Below are 15,735 nucleotides of genomic sequence, written 5' to 3'. Positions count from 1 at the left end.
TATTTTTTATTTTTTCATCGTTTTATCCACTTTAGATCCATCCAGCGTGATTTCTCTTGCAGCCTCACTCTATGTTGAAAATCCCCACAGCTGTTGTTATCTGTTCACTGGAAGTATTAAAGTAAAGTTATTCAAATGTAGTATTTGATAACTGATATTAAACATTTTATTGTATTTGTGGCTATGTGGAATTTCAGGTTACTGGACGTGAGAGTTTGAAAACAGAAAGACCATCAAGGCCTGTGAAAATAGCAGAGAGTGATGCTGATGTAAGTGAATCAGTACGTTCTCAGGATTTAAAGAAACCGTATGATAAGCACCCTGTTTATCCGTCTCTTCCTTTTCTTTAAGATCTCCATTTCTGACTTCTTACAATCCACTACAGAGAAGTAGCTGACTTTAGTCTGACTTTACTGGGTGTTTCAGTGTGGTTTGTGTATGTGTGTGTTCTTAAGTTGTGGTAAACAGAGGCTGCGAAAGGGAAAGGAACGTATGTACATTGCAACACTGTGGGGACACCCATCCACACTGCACAGTGAGGGCCTGAGAGTATCGACCACAGCTTTTATTTTCCTCCTCGCAATTTAAAGGGAAAAATACATGTAATGGGAGTTTTAGATGTTGAGCTGTTAAATTTTTCAGTTTGATTTGCCTGACCCTGCTTTTCTCATTCTTTGTTTTCTGCTGAATAGAGGTAAATAAGATGGATGTCCTGGCTTTTCATCATTAGCATTGTTCCACTTTAACAATTTATAAGAAATTGCCAGTAAATTGTCTGAACAATGAATATTTCATGCAATTAAAAACAACAATATACGGCAGCAAAATAAAAACAGCTTAATTATTAATTGAACAGAATGATAAATAGATCTGAGAAAAAAATTCACTGTGTGAGAAAGACTGTGAACTAGGCAGTCTTATGTTGTTTTCATAAACACATAACCCATTTCTGGGAAAACAAATCTGTCACTCTCAATAAACACGGTTTTCTCCAAAAGTGAATTTGAAATATGGATTTTTGATTATGATTACTTATAATGGGTATTACCAGATCTCACCCCCAAACTAGACAGTATAGAGCCTTTTGATATTTCACACTGCGCTGATGAGAGGAATTCCTCGGGGCTTTTCACATAGATGAGCCTTATTGACATATTTACAGACAGCAAAGACGGCAGCAGACGATCAATTCGTCTTATCTGTCTGTGTTGTTAGAATATAGTTGAACAACACTAGAATGGAGCAGCTGACCTCTGTTGTAAACAGATACTGTATCTCATCAGCCCAGTCGCTGTTTCATCCCTCTCCTGTTTTCATGTCCCATTGCAGCTGTACTCTATACGTGGTGCTATTAGAGGTAAACGGTAAATGTGATTTTATCCTTTGTTTTCCTGCATTCTTATTTTTTCAATATGTTTTTCCTTCAGGTGAAATTAAGTCGATTGTGTGAACAAGACAAGATTCTACAGGAGCTGGAGGCCGGGATACGCTCTTTGAAGGAGGACAAGGTTTTTTGTTTTATGCATAGTATAGAGTTGGCACTTATCTTTTGTATGTGCAGTATTTAAATGTGTGTGTGTGTGTGTGTGTGTGTGTGTGTGTGTGTGTGTGTGTGTGTGTGTGTGTGTGTCTGTATGTGTCAGCCTGTATTGGTGTGGTCTATAAATGCTTCTTGTGTTATGACGGCGTCTCTCATGTCCTTATCTAGGACAAGCTGGAGTCGGTGCTGGATGTTTCCCACCAGCAGATGGAGCAGTACAGAGATCAGTCGGCCCATGCTGAAAAGATTGCCTATCAGCAGAAATTACTACAAGAGGATGTGGTGTACATCAGGGCAGAGATATCTCAAGTCTCCACAGTAAGAGACAAGCTGCACTCACAAGTCTATTGTGCTTATAATGGAATATGCAGTTAAACTATACAGTTTTAATTTAGGTTTGGGATGTGAGATTCTCTAGACTGGGTCCACTACTACATACAAGTACATGCTACCACTTGTAGTATGTTTTGATTGGCTGGAAACAAGATGTTCACCTCTATTTTTAGTTGTTCCCTTTTGAAGGTTTCTGCAACTGGCACAGTGTTTCAGGTTGACTGTGACTATCAAAATGAGTGCTCGGGGACAAACCTGAGGCTACGAAGAAACTCATGAGGACATTTCTCCGTCGCTCTGAAAAATGCTTAAGTCAAAAAATTCTGTGATAAAATTTTAATAAAGACGAGTTTCAAAAGAACATTTACAAATAAACCGTAAGATTACGCAAGCGTTAACAAGACTATTTGGGGCTCTCAGTGACCATATTGGTTGTGTTCAAACATTTTTGATGCTCTCATTGGATGCTGTAAGTATAATATAAGAATGACTGAACATTGGAAACAACGGAACAGATCAAAGTGATTCAGATGTTTAAAAAAAAATAAAATCAAGTGAGAAATCATGATTTAAATAAAAATAACTCAAGACACAAGCTTTCTACTACTCCCATATGCATCTCACCATATAAGTGTAAAGTATCACTATAAAGTTCTGTAAACAGGATGGAACCTTAAACCATTGTAGAAGCATTGGCTCACAAGATGATTACAGTATCTTAAAGCTGTGTCTGTTCTCATTTGAACATGGAGTGTGTTCTGTTTTTGTTTTGCAGGAGATGGAGAACGCGTGGAATGAGTACAGCCGACTGGAGAGAGACGTGGACTGGCTGAAGTCGGCCCTGCAGGGACAGATGAACCGCAGCGATCTCTCTCAGGTCTGATGCTCAGTGCTCTCTGTGAACACACACAAGCAGTCATTCACTGTCACGGTGCAGGAATGAGTTACTGACTACTGATTTCACATGCACAGACAAAGCCAAGAATTCTGTATGGTTGATATCAGCTTCAAATTTAAAACTTGGCGAATTACATGACTTCTCATCAGTAATACATTGCCTGGGTTCACAAGAAATGTTTCAGTTTGTTAAAGAATATGTATTTAGACTTGTGTGTTTCTGTGTTCCTCTGTGAGCAGAAAGATAAAGTCCAGATCAGAAAAGAGTTGTGGAGGATTGAGGATGTTATTGCAGGCCTCAGCACCAGTAAAGCCAACTACAAAGTCACTATCTCCTCTGTTACCAACCCAGGTGAGACACCTGGAGCTTTCATGTGTACAAAGCAAAAGATATTTGCTGTCTGTGCAATGCAGTACAAGCCACGTGGTCCTGCTACTGTATCTCACCATTAAAGCTCTTAATCATGCTGTATACTCAATACTAATGCCTTGAACATTTCCCATGGGAAAAGAAAGCACTGTCTTTACAGTGTGTGTGTATTCATGTTACATGTTCATATTCATCGAATTCCCCAGAGAGGAAATTTGTGCCTTCAGTGTCGGCGTCATCAGTGCCTTCTGTGTCTGGGAGCCCGTCTGCTGTGGAGATGAGATTGTCGCAGCAGCAGCAGCAGCAGCACAGCCCCCACCTCAGCCCCAGTAGCCACACCGCCACCCTTTCCTCCAGCCCCAGCCAGCAGCCCCTACATCACTGGGTGGATACAACCATCACCAGTGGGCTGAAATGGGTGAGTGACCCCTGCGACAGAAGGCAGCTGGTTCTTACATAAACATCTTTGTATGAAAAGCAAAGCTGCATTTAGTCTTTGTACTATCCATCTCCAACTGACCCTTCGCTAAAACCTGTCCCCCGCTGCTGCTCCTTAAAGCTGTCAGAGCTACCATTGAGCCCACACTGTCACTAACTGCCACTGTCACCAAATTTTTTTTTGTTGAAAAAACAAAAAAGTTCATTTTAAAAGAAGCAGACAGAAGCGTATATCACCTTCCAACCTCTCCGGGTAACGAGTATCACTACTACTAATTATTTTTTTCTTCAATAAATTGATTTAGCACAACTAATTTACACTTAGCACAACTTTTCCGTTGTGCTAAGTGTGCAGGATAATTACTGTGGTTGATGCGATAACGTGAATGCCCCTATCTAGGGTCAGTGATTTTGTCCGTTCTGGGCTACTGTAGAAACATAGCGGACACATTGAAGACGACCGGTTCCATATGTAGATTTAACATCTCATTCTAAGGTAACGAAAACACAACGATTCTTATTCACAGGTGATTATACACTTAAGAAAACGTACTTATTAATATTATATTCCATTTTCGGCTAATAGATTACCATATGTGAATGATGTCACAGAGCAATGAGAGGAAGGTGCTTGTGTGTCAGTATTTATCAATAGTTAGCAGTTGTTTTGTGTGCAGGGTGAGGAAGATGTGCCTCCCAGACCTCCTCTACCTCAGCTCTACAGTCCTGATGAGGATCCCCCAGCTGTGCCTCCGCTGCCCCGGGAGACAACGGTCATCAGACACACTTCTGTACGTGGCCTCAAACGACAGTCAGATGAACGCAAAAGGGACAGAGAGATTGGCCAGTACACTAATGGCGATAGTAAGGTACATACATTATGAGTGTGTTTGTGTTGCTTAAATGTTTACGTTTCAGTTTCTCATCTGTTTCTAATCTCTGTCTTTGAATCTCAGGTGGAGCTTAGGCCTTTCCTGAGTGACCCAGAGCTTATGGGAGCTGGAGATGGCTCCAGCCACATCAGTGTAGTAGCTTCTGGACATGACGGTTACCAGACATTACCTAGCAGAGGTACAGTAGAACAGATTTATTTAGCTTTTGGCTTTATTGCCAAGTCGAGAACGGTGTTTTCACGTTTGTTGGCTTTCCCTCAGGAGTGGCTGGCTCCTCGCTTAGGCTAAATCAGTCCTCGAGCATCTCCTCATATGTGACCCTCCGAAGAGCAGCCTCAGCTGTCGGCATGAAGGTGAGGCTCAGAATTAACTTCGTCGAATTTAATAATAAATCAATGATAATATATTGGTTGATCATCTCCTCCAGCTTGTTTTGGTGGGCTTCTGTCTTCATGTCCTGGCCTTTAGGGGTCTCTCCTATGTCAGTCGTGAACATGACGATCTTGGGTGTCATGGTTGACATCTTGTTGCTGAAGCAGAAGTTGTAGGTTTCATCCATGTGTGCTGCCACAGAGTATCTCCCAATACAGAAAGAAAACTCTTTTTTGAAAGAAAAGTAATAATATATTTGCAAATAGTGGTATATTGTAACAAACAGAGATACACTTGTTTTCTGGATTGTATCTTTTGAGTTTTAAACCCAAAATGATTCAATTTAGTAGCATTTAAAAAGTGGTGTGTATAGTTTGTAAAAAATCTAATGAAAAAATAAATCAGTCACTTAAAAAATATTGTGATCATTTTTACAACATTATCTTCAGATTCCGATCTCGATAGTCATATTTTCCAGTATTTAAAGATCAAATGGTAAAATTCCCTATGAATAAGCAATATTCTGGAGAAGAGAAAATAAGCACTGGGTCTATGCCCCCATTATAACCTCAGAAATGTCTGAACACTGAATTGTCTACCGTGTTCCTTTCTCATTCCTTATTAACATGAGCTTTTACCTTCATGTTAGGTTTGTTTTTATTTTCTTTCACTTCTTTGCCTTCTGCTGCACCTTTTGCTCATGTTATCAACTCTCTTTGCTCCCACTCCTCTCAGGAGAGACCAAAAAGTGCCTTGGAGCGTCTGTACTCTGGGGACCCGGTGCAGCAGCAGAGGGGGAAGATGAGTGCTGATGAGCAGCTGGAGAGGATGAAGAGGCACCAGAAGGCCCTCGTCCGCCAGCGCAAACGCACACTGAGCCATGGAGACCGCCACGCCTCTTCATCGCCGCGCACCTCTTCCTCACGCCCACTTTCAGCAGACTTGGGATCAGTATGTTACTAGAGCAGTATCACACGTCACTCTCTCATGCATGACGACAACCAAACCGAGAGTGGCGATCTACAGTAGTAATGAGTGCCTTTACTTAGTGTAGTCTGTCTTTTCTTAGTCCCTGACATTACAAAGATTATTGATAGCAATACATTAAAATAGAGTTGTATGGCAATTCACTGTGTGGCTCTAACTGTGCTCAATTCATGCATGTTGTTCTCAAACTTTAATACGCCTTTTTCACAGCAGACATTTTGACTTGTCATAGGAGGAAAAGCACAGTTACTAATAACATTAACAATGGCTCTGTTTTGTTCAAGTGTCCCAGTAAGCCATGGGAGTGGGGTAGTGAGCCAACACGCAGGAGACCCTGATGCTGCTAAATGGAATGCGGCCAACATTATTTGTATTATTTACATCTGTGCTTTTCCTACTGTCCTACATGTCAAAATGTCTTCTATGAAAAAGGCCTATGCAGATCAGTGGATAACAGTTTCTGCTTTTCAGTTAAAGGGACAGTTCACCCCAAAATCAAAAATACCTTTTTTCCTCTTAGCACCTGTTGTGCTATTTATCGATATAAGATCGTTTTGGTTTGAGTTGCCTAGCTTTGGAGCTATCGGGTGCAGAGATAATCCAATAGTGTAGCTTTTGATTATCTTGAGTAATCAGGTCATGATTTTTTTTCTCACTTTGAACATCCCAAGCCGAGAGCCATAAAGTCCCATTAAAGAAGGCAGACATCTCTACAGCTGATATCTCCAAAACTAGATTGATAAATAGCACTACAAGTTAGAGCAAAAATATGTATTTTGGATTTTTGGGGTGAACTGACCCTTTAACAACTGACTGTAGCTCAATAAATGTGTACCAGTGTTTATTATGAAGTGGAAATAATTAAATTTGACAATGAATAGGGAAAAGTATTATTCCTCAAAAGCTTCCCAAATAATATATCTTGCCTATCAAACACATAACGCACTAATTACCACAGACATGGGCCTCCAATGCCATCAACCGCTTACATTCATGCCTATTTTTCTATAATTTCTTGTTATAGACCCTATTTTCCATCCAGTTTCACCTCTCCTCACTGATCTTTCAATTTCTTGACTATGGTTGCTTTCACTTTGACTCTGGTTATTCAGAAAGCACAAACCGCTGCTAGAATCCTCTCTCTCTTCATTTAGTTATCGATGCCTGCTGTTCTTCAATGAAGTGCTGTTGCTGTCTCTAAGCAGTCCATTTGTGTGTATATGTGTGTGTGTGTGTGTGTGTGTGTGTGTGTGTGTGTGTGTGTGTGTGTGAGAGAGAGTGTAAGAGAAAGAAAGGGCCTTCTTATTTTCTACTGACCAAATCATTGACATACATTGAGCAATGCCTTTTTAAGCCTACTCATCTAAATCTATTCATGGCATAGTTTGTTTTACTTCAATGCAGATAAAGATGTTCTGAGTGTCTATGGATCGGGGCCTACTGTTGTCCTACTAACCGATTCCCAGTCTTTTTGAGAGGAATTCTTTCATTTACGCAATACTAATGTTGATGACAAGCATTTCATATCAAAATATAAGTTAAGTGATTTCATTGTTCGCCCAGTGTCTTTATCTGATATTAATACAGAAGTAATTATATTAATTGTTAGTGATACGAATGCTTTCTTTTTCAAATGTGAATGTTTGCAAGTAAATAAACTTTATTTTCTAATGGACTCATATTGCCATGTTTTTTTATTTGTTATATATTTTTCTTTGAATACATGCAATATGGTCGTGTTGTTGAAACTGTCATCAGTATGAGTGAAGTGATCTTTCCTGTTTGTGTCAATGGCATCGTGTTGTCTTCTTTATCACTGTTGTAGAGCATTTACATGCATGTTGTGATTTGAGAGATTAAGCATACTCAAATCAATGCATGCTCACTCTTTTTTTCCCCTTTTTCACACTTATACACACACACACACACACACTCTCTCTCTGCATTCTTTAAAATCACATTAGCATACCAGTGATAACCAGTGTGTTGTACAGAACCCATTCCATGAAATTATGTGTAAAGGCAAATGAAACAAGTCAATTTCAAATGTACTTGATGATTTGCTGATGGCAGCATCCTATAATGTGTTTCACAGTCTATTCTTTTGTCTTTGTGTGTTGTCCAGTGGAAGAGAGAGCAGGAGTTTGACCTACAGTTGCTGGAGAGGGCGGTTCAAGGGGAGGAGGCACAGGGAGTTAGGAGCGTTCAGGGGGAGGAAACACCTCCCGAGCACAGAGAGAGGCCGCGCTCCCGCTCTGACGAATGGCTGACCCTGCGCTCTACGGCCACAACACCTCCTGCCCATGAGGTCGACCTGGAGCCACTAGACTATGACCTGGACCTTAACAAAGAGGTAAGTTATCTTTGTATCTGCGGAGAAATATAGCAAATTAGTAAATTAATACATAAATATAATGAATGTACAGTAAAAGAAAAAACATCACCAGCTCACCGTGGACAAAAAGGACTGGGGTGCAATCTAACCACAGTCAAACAAGTAAAAAAGAAGATTTTGCACACCCAAATCACTAAGATTGCTCTTTTTATTCAACGTATTGAATTTATTATGTCGTCCTGCATGGTGGTATACATCAACTGTCAGCCTGAACTTGATCGCTGGTTATATTCCAAGGCATGTAGTGGATGGGTAAAAGACTTTGGCTGACCACGAGTGAACACATTTCAGACACATTTTCTCTTGGACATTAAGGGATTTCTTGTTTTGTTGTTGCAAAGATCACGGTCCCATCATCATCCACACCCCCCCTTTTGTTCAGTGGTGTTCAAACAAACTGCCTGGTGCTTGTTCTGTGAAGCAGACAAATGAGGTGGAAGAAAACTGACATACATCTGACATTATTTAAACTAACTTACAAATAATAATCTCTTGAATAAAATACTGTCGCAATGAAGAGCTTGCAGCCCGGACCTATTAGCTGCCGTGTGCAACTAATATTCTGGTCCGTATTGTTGGATCAACAAGGTTACAGTAAACCCGTCTGCATATCCTTCATCTGTGAAAGTGGATAGATTATTTTTGGGATGACCTGATAGCAAGGATGATGATGATAAAGAAGCTTAGACCTTAACACATGCTATATCTGTGTTCCAATAATTTACTATGTCCCAAAACATACTATGTCAAATGCAGTATGCCATAAATACCAGGATGTCCTTCTGCATCCTTTTGCATTTTGCAGTATGCAAGCCAGCATGCTGTTCTGGCTATTCTGACCCACAATTCTCAAGGTTCAAGCTGCAATGTTATGATGAAGTAGTGTGTTCCAATTGAATGCATACTGCATGCAACAGTATGTACTTTGTAAGAGCAGCTGCAGTATGTACTAAAAGTAAAAAGAGAAAGTATGTGATGTGGAACACAGTGCATATCTGTTTTTGTGTAGCTTTCCAAGCCTCAGAAAGTATTGATCCCGGAGCGCTATGTGGATTCAGAGCCCGAGGAGCCTCTCAGTCCGCAGGAGGTGGAGGATCGGCATCGTAAGGTGGAGCGCATCAAGAGCATCTTGGCCAAGTCCAGGTAAATAAAATAAAATCATTTTGCATTCAATTGTGTCTTACAAACAGCTGATTCTGGAGTTTCAGGAAGGCCTTGTAGTGAGACAAACAACCAGCTAAACCAAAAACTTCAAGTTCAAGCCCTGTATTGGCAATCATTCACCCTACGGACATGTCACTGCATTTCCACATTAGTACCAATGCATCATGCTTTGTCAACTTTGTCTTTTATGTCTTTGTGCACGGGACAGCGTGCAAAACCTAGCACCCACAGTGACTGTGGACAAGCCAGATGTTGGGCTTGTGGCACTCGACTCAGCTCTGCAGGAGCAGGAGAGGATCATCACCATGTCCTATGCTCTCGCCTCGGAAGCTTCGCTCAAGAGCAAACTAGTCACAGGTTGGTCATTCGACAAGTTGAACTGTTATTCTGTTTGTTTGAGCCTGAAGATCGTTGGAGGTTATACATCTTTGCTTTATAAAGATCGTGAAAATCATTATTCCGCAGAAACACTTAGAGAGATAATAAGCTCACCAGCGCTGACAGTTTCAGTAGAATTTCTCCACGCATCAAATTGACATCTTTTGGTTGAAGAGGGGATAAAGAGAGGGAAGCCGCCTTTCAAGAATACTGGATTGATGGAGTGGAGATGAGAAGGGCGTAAGGTGCAGAGTCAAGCAATACGGCCGTTCATTTCCTAATAACTGAACATTATTCCTTCTTAGGAGCTCAGATAGTCCTTTAATTGCAATCCATGTAGAATCTTTTAGACAGGGGAGGAATAGCTTGATGAGGCCATTTTGTGTGCTGATCAATGACCCAGTCAAACTCGACTCTCCCTCTGCATACCGTTGCTGCTGCTTTGAACGCAGCTCTGAGCCTGCATAAAAGACACTACGCTCACTTTTCATCTCTTTCATACTCTACAGCAGACAGGCAAGTTCATTTTCACTGTAGCCGCAGCAGATTGTCAGCCTGTCTGCCTCACTCACACATATGCGCACACACACACAGTGTCTGCACACATATATCTGTCACACACAGTAACACTCAAGCTGTCAGCGTGTGTGAAAGCTTAATATGCACAGTGAGGCAAAGTCAACAATTATAACATTATTTCCAGCATAGAGAAATGTCAGGGAGTATAACTGGTGGCATCTTGTCAGCAGAGACTGAATCAATGACTTTCTCTTCCTTTGGTGTTAAAGTAAGGTATGCTGGTGCACTTTCAAATCCCTGAATTAAAAGAAGAGTTTTTATCACGGTATTATGCATGAGAGACTTCAATAATGCCGGCATGAAAGCAGGAATATGCAGCATTGCAATTACGTACAGTAAATATTAAAAAGGTGTATTTGATTGTTGAGTTTCATATTCAAAATTGTTATGTATTTTTTGGTATTTCTGTGATTACTTGTCAGGGATATTGAAAGGAATCTCTAATTTAGTGCTGGAAAACCTCTACAAAATAAACCTCTTCAACTATTCATTGCTTTCTTGTGTTTTAGCACATCTCAAACGAGATAGGTAATACCCAAATGTACCATCCTAATGACTTTTTTCTTATCAAAGACCTTGGAATCCTTATCTGTTAGGATTCTTAAGGAAAAACCTAAAATCGTGTTGATGTCAAGAACTGCTTTATAAGCCCACTCCTAAAACCTGGTAAAAACAAAAGCCCATGAATTTGAGATCTGAGATGTTCATGTATGTACTCTGTATCTACACTCGTGGATTTGTTTTACGTAACAGAGTAAGAGAGGAGCACCTCTATTTAACTACTTTCATAATCAATGATCAGTTAAGTTATTTTTTTTCAAGTAACAGTGGCAAACTATTGAAAGGATTTAATGGTTTTCTTTGTGATATGATTAGAATTAATATTTGGTGGGCTTTGTACAGATAGGTCTGACAAACAAGACATTTTAAGACGACATCTTGGGCTCTGGCAAGATATAATAGACATGTTCACTATTTTCTGACCTTTTATAGACAAAACTATTAGTTGATTTGAGAGAATTTGTGGCAGATTAATCCATGATGAAAATAATTGTTAGTTGCAATCCTAACCTTCATACATCCTGGTTTTGATGGTGTATTACATTTATGATGTTTAGTGTCATTTCTTTAAATCTGCATTTTTGTGTTTTTGCAACTATGCATTTTATTAGTATCTTTCATCACTGGATATGATTTATAGTTGGTTAATATGTGAAAATATATCCTGTAAGACAATAGAAATGTGTCAGCTGTCAGATATTTGTCGTTATACTGACTGTAACTATAATTTTTGATAATTTATCAATTCATTTCTTTCATTAATTCAATTCATTTCCCCGTGCCCAAGTTGACATCTTTAAATTGCTTTTTTTGTTCAAACATCAGTCTAAAAAAGATAAAGTCCAGCAACTTTTTTGCAGGGATATACAGTATAAGACAGAGAAAAGCAGCCAAACTTAACACTGGTGTTTTGGATTAATTTTCTGTCTATCAACTAGTCAATTAATCGACTAGCCCCTTGTTAATGCTGTGATAGCAATCCCTTTAATGTATCCAGTGTATCATGCCATGGTGGACAATTCTGCAGATCATTAAGCAGGACGGCTTAAGGGCATTGTTGGATTTAAAGAGTGTGATGGAGTACCTTGATTTGTCAGGTATTTATTTATTGGATAACAACACACATATTCCTATTTACAGTTATAGTTATTTCAACTAAAAAGAAGTTGATAAACAGACTTTCCAGGAAAACAGTATCATTCCACCATATACCGTGATATTCGATTTTATTCATGCTGCCCACCCTCAGGGTCATCAGTACGCAGAAGACAGGAAGTTGTGTCCTTTCAGAAAACAACGACAACATTGTGTGGTTCTCAACCAGTTCCAGCTTTCGTTGTGCCTTAAAACTTTCCCAGAACTGGCCCTTTGACTAACAAACCAATGCTATTTTCTCTCTCTCTGTTTTTCTTCTGTCCTCTCCTCAGTAGTTCCACCACAGGCTAACATCCCTACTCCTCCTCCCCCACCCCCTCTTCCGCCTCCTCCTCTTCCTCCCGTTTCTCCTCTTCCTCCCGTTTCTCCTATTCGTCCCGTTTCTCCTGTTCCTACCGTTTCTCTGGCACCTCCCTCTCCTCTAAGCAACGGAATTCACTACACGTTTGTCTAATCCGAGAAATAAAGTAAGGCCATAACTGCATGCGTTACGGTGCTAATGTTTTTCGAGGCCTCACTAATTCTCTCTAACACAGGGCTCCTGTGTGCTTTGCACCTCACTGCATGCTCACTGCTCTGTTGTGATTGTAGGAAACCCATCTTGTCTAGGTTAGGGAAGCCCTGCCTCTGCTCCCATTATAATCAAAACAAACAATCTGCAGGCAGTCTGCTCATCCTACTGTGATAATTGTGTGTAAATTGTTTTTCTTTTTTTTCTTTTTGTACCACTGCCAAAATATTTATGGATGGTTGAGGAAAGAAAGGGCTCAAAGGAACATGACTGTTTGTAGCATTGTGTATAATTAACAAAAGAGACACCTTTTGATTTAGCACCTTGACAGTTCAGTAGTCGGCACAGCTGCATTCACAGCACCAATTAGCTCCCCATCTGTAGTCTGGCAGCGATAAGTCAGAAAAAAAACAGCAGATATCATCGTTGTTACTGTTAATGCAGAAAGGGGGGCTGTGTCATTTTACTGCCTTATTAAAACACTTCCATCCGCCAGCCAATAATGACACATATTTGATTACTAATGTAGTTTCTGAAGTTTTTGTGATATACAGTATATATTAGGAAATACATTTCTGGATGGAGATTAGCAAATGTGCAGCACATGGGCACACATACAGTAACAACATGTCCATCTAGCTGCATCTGACCGTTGACCCTTTAGTATGATGCAGCGTTCTTGTCAGAAGAAGTGAAAGCATGGGAATGACTCGTTGTCAGCCATGACTTGAATCTTCATTCCTTGAGAAATTGCGTGACTGCATGCGTTACTGTGTTTGATTTTTCTGGACCTTTTTACTTTAGCTCTTTCCTCCCATGTGCAGGTGTGCTGTTAACAGGTGGGCTGTGACGTGTAGTCGGTTTATAAAAGTTTGTGTCCATCAGAATGATAAAAAGGATTTACTATTTGGACTTATATTAATAGAAGGAATCGGTGGTTATCAAGTTACTCTATTGTTAACGATTGTAGTGTGTCTGCATATCTGTTCACCAACCAGTAGCAACAAACTTCACGGACGTGCTTTACATTGATGAGCTGTAAAACCGTGTTGTTTTAACAGAGAATTTGCAGAGGAAGAGTATGTGAGGATTTTTCTGTGTGCGCAATGAATGCATCAGTACATAATGTAGAGAGTATTTTTTACTTGCTCTTTTATTCATTCATTCTTTGGCTTTTTCATCTGTGTGGCAGCTGTTTATTACATTTTGAGTGATAATATCTAAAAATGATTGTTCTTCACTCTGCCTTTTAGTAATGTGGCTTCAGTTTATTGTGGTTCTTAGGAGAATCAAATGTTTGCTAGACTATTATATTCTCTACTATATTGGTTTGGTTGTGGTGCATAGACAGCAACAATGTCTTAAAAGGCATTCCTTAATTTGTGACTCCAACACATAAATGAAAGTAAAGTCAATTTGAAAGATCTGCTGTTGTGGTTATCATGTGTTTTCTGATATCTACTGTTCTTGTCTTACGTTGTCTTTCTCTTTTATCTGTTCTCAGCTCAAGCAATTTTTGGACACTGAGGTGCTATTCCACAATGACAGCAAGCAATTGCATTTTGGGAGAAAAGAGGATTTTTGGACATTTGCGTCTTTCTATACAGCAGTACAAGAACTGTACTAAACATTTTACATACCTGCTGAGGCTCACGCAGCATTGACTCCTTCAAGTGTCTCCAGTTGCTGAAAGCAACAAGAAAATGCAAGACTTTGCAACAGGAGCTGCTGTCCTAATTAACTATGGAAGCGTCTAACAAATGTTAATCTCATGATAATATTTTCTACATGTTATTGCACTTTGAATTGTACACTGTATCACGTTTTCAAGGTTTCACTGAATGGCTATTACTTGCAGTGTGATCGCAACTGGGAACTTGTTTTTGTTTTTGTCAGGTACAGAATGTTGAGAACAAGAGGTACTAAATGTGTCACGATGGTAGTATTTTTGTCAAAACTCAGATAATATTCTTACACCAAACCACTTGAAATATCATATGTATGTACCTGTAGCACTGCCAGTCTCCTTTTAGCTTGCCAAAATGAATTTTATTTTTGCTTACATCAGGACGAAAATAACCTTTAACATATTTTCTGTGTGACTGGGGAAGGTTGCACAATGGAAATTTATTTTAAAAAAGTGAATATTAAAGATATTAACACAATACAATTTTCTTCGCATATGGAGTTCTTAAAATTATTTTATTTAATTGTTATTTGAATGAGTTTCAAATTCTCATCTGTCCGATGCCAATATCGCATCAGCCACAAGAATATAATTATATGATGTTTAAAGGGAAATTCTATACATGACCTTCTGTTAATGACAGCTTACACTGCCTTGTAATTGACATGTTTGAGAAATTAGTTGAAGAAAAGCAGCTGTTACTTAAATGATTAACTTTTGACCTAAAATAGCCTTTGTTCCTTTTTCTATTTCTCTGATGCGTTTATCGACCGCATCTTTATTCTAATCATGTACAAAGGAAAAGTACAAAATGTGTACTCATCATAGCTCCAAGATTCTCTTTGAACCTCCACATTGATTGCCTTGACCTATTAAACTTCATTCTATTATTTGAAAAGGGAACCAAACTATGGCATGCTCAAAGGAGGTGAACCTTCAATACAAAAAAAAGGCTTCTTGAAATGTTTCTTAAGTTCAAAGCTTTTTCCATCTCGAAAGGGCATTTTTAATTCAGTGTATTTTCAACCAAGAAGGTGGATACTAATAACTCTGGATTCTGAAGTACAGAATTCATATCTTTAAATCATGAACTATGTCTCCATTGCAATTGTAAAAGAAAACCTCTGAGAAATACATGTATTGACCTTCTGATTCAAAAAGAAAAGAATATAGAGGAAATGTTTTTCAACAGAAAGTGCAACGGTGCGGTTATTACCAAATTCTGCGGTTTTCAACACAAATATTTATCATGTTACATTTATCATGAATCCCTCCGGAACATACGCTGATAGGATGTGATGCACACACTTTAAATGGATACACCGCCCACGCCTTCCTTTGCTTGTACGATAGTGAGTCGTTGTGATGCGGCTGCCTCCCAAGTGACATCTTTATCTTTAATTGGAGAGTAATTACTTTCACTCGTCTGCATCGTTGTGCGCTTTGAAAACACCTGAGAGAGGAGGCTGCACCTC

The 15,735-nt window shown here is 39.4% G+C and overlaps 1 protein-coding gene across 13 annotated transcripts in view; it reads left to right on the top strand.

Annotated features, from left to right (window-relative positions):
- Positions 1-14,836, top strand: part of plekha7b (pleckstrin homology domain containing, family A member 7b) — a 65,715-nt gene extending 50,879 nt beyond the window's left edge. For 7 of the 13 annotated variants that reach the window (XM_068730462.1, XM_068730460.1, XM_068730459.1 and 4 more), the window contains 15 exons: positions 198-269; positions 1,428-1,508; positions 1,709-1,858; positions 2,649-2,750; positions 3,011-3,122; positions 3,347-3,558; positions 4,256-4,447; positions 4,535-4,649; positions 4,733-4,824; positions 5,579-5,794; positions 7,956-8,183; positions 9,235-9,368; positions 9,598-9,746; positions 12,335-12,529; positions 14,078-14,835. In XM_068730462.1, coding sequence (XP_068586563.1) covers positions 198-269; positions 1,428-1,508; positions 1,709-1,858; positions 2,649-2,750; positions 3,011-3,122; positions 3,347-3,558; positions 4,256-4,447; positions 4,535-4,649; positions 4,733-4,824; positions 5,579-5,794; positions 7,956-8,183; positions 9,235-9,368; positions 9,598-9,746; positions 12,335-12,516 — 2,037 coding nt within the window. In that variant the 3' untranslated portion in view covers positions 12,517-12,529; positions 14,078-14,835. Of the gene's footprint in view, positions 1-197; positions 270-1,427; positions 1,509-1,708; positions 1,859-2,648; positions 2,751-3,010; positions 3,123-3,346; positions 3,559-4,255; positions 4,448-4,534; positions 4,650-4,732; positions 4,825-5,578; positions 5,795-7,955; positions 8,184-9,234; positions 9,369-9,597; positions 9,747-12,334; positions 12,530-14,077 lie in introns of all 13 variants that reach the window. The other 6 variants (XM_068730450.1, XM_068730452.1, XM_068730451.1 and 3 more) reach the window with 2 other exon arrangements.
- Positions 14,837-15,735: the final 899 nt, after the last annotated feature.

This window comes from Cebidichthys violaceus, unplaced genomic scaffold, assembly GCF_023349555.1.
Source record: "Cebidichthys violaceus isolate CVI_PGR_0920_01 unplaced genomic scaffold, fCebVio1.0.p SCAF_5, whole genome shotgun sequence".
NCBI classification, from domain to species: Eukaryota; Metazoa; Chordata; class Actinopteri; order Perciformes; family Stichaeidae; genus Cebidichthys; species Cebidichthys violaceus.
The sequence above is the reverse complement of the archived record's forward strand: the minus strand, read 5'-3'. Positions and strand labels throughout refer to the sequence as shown.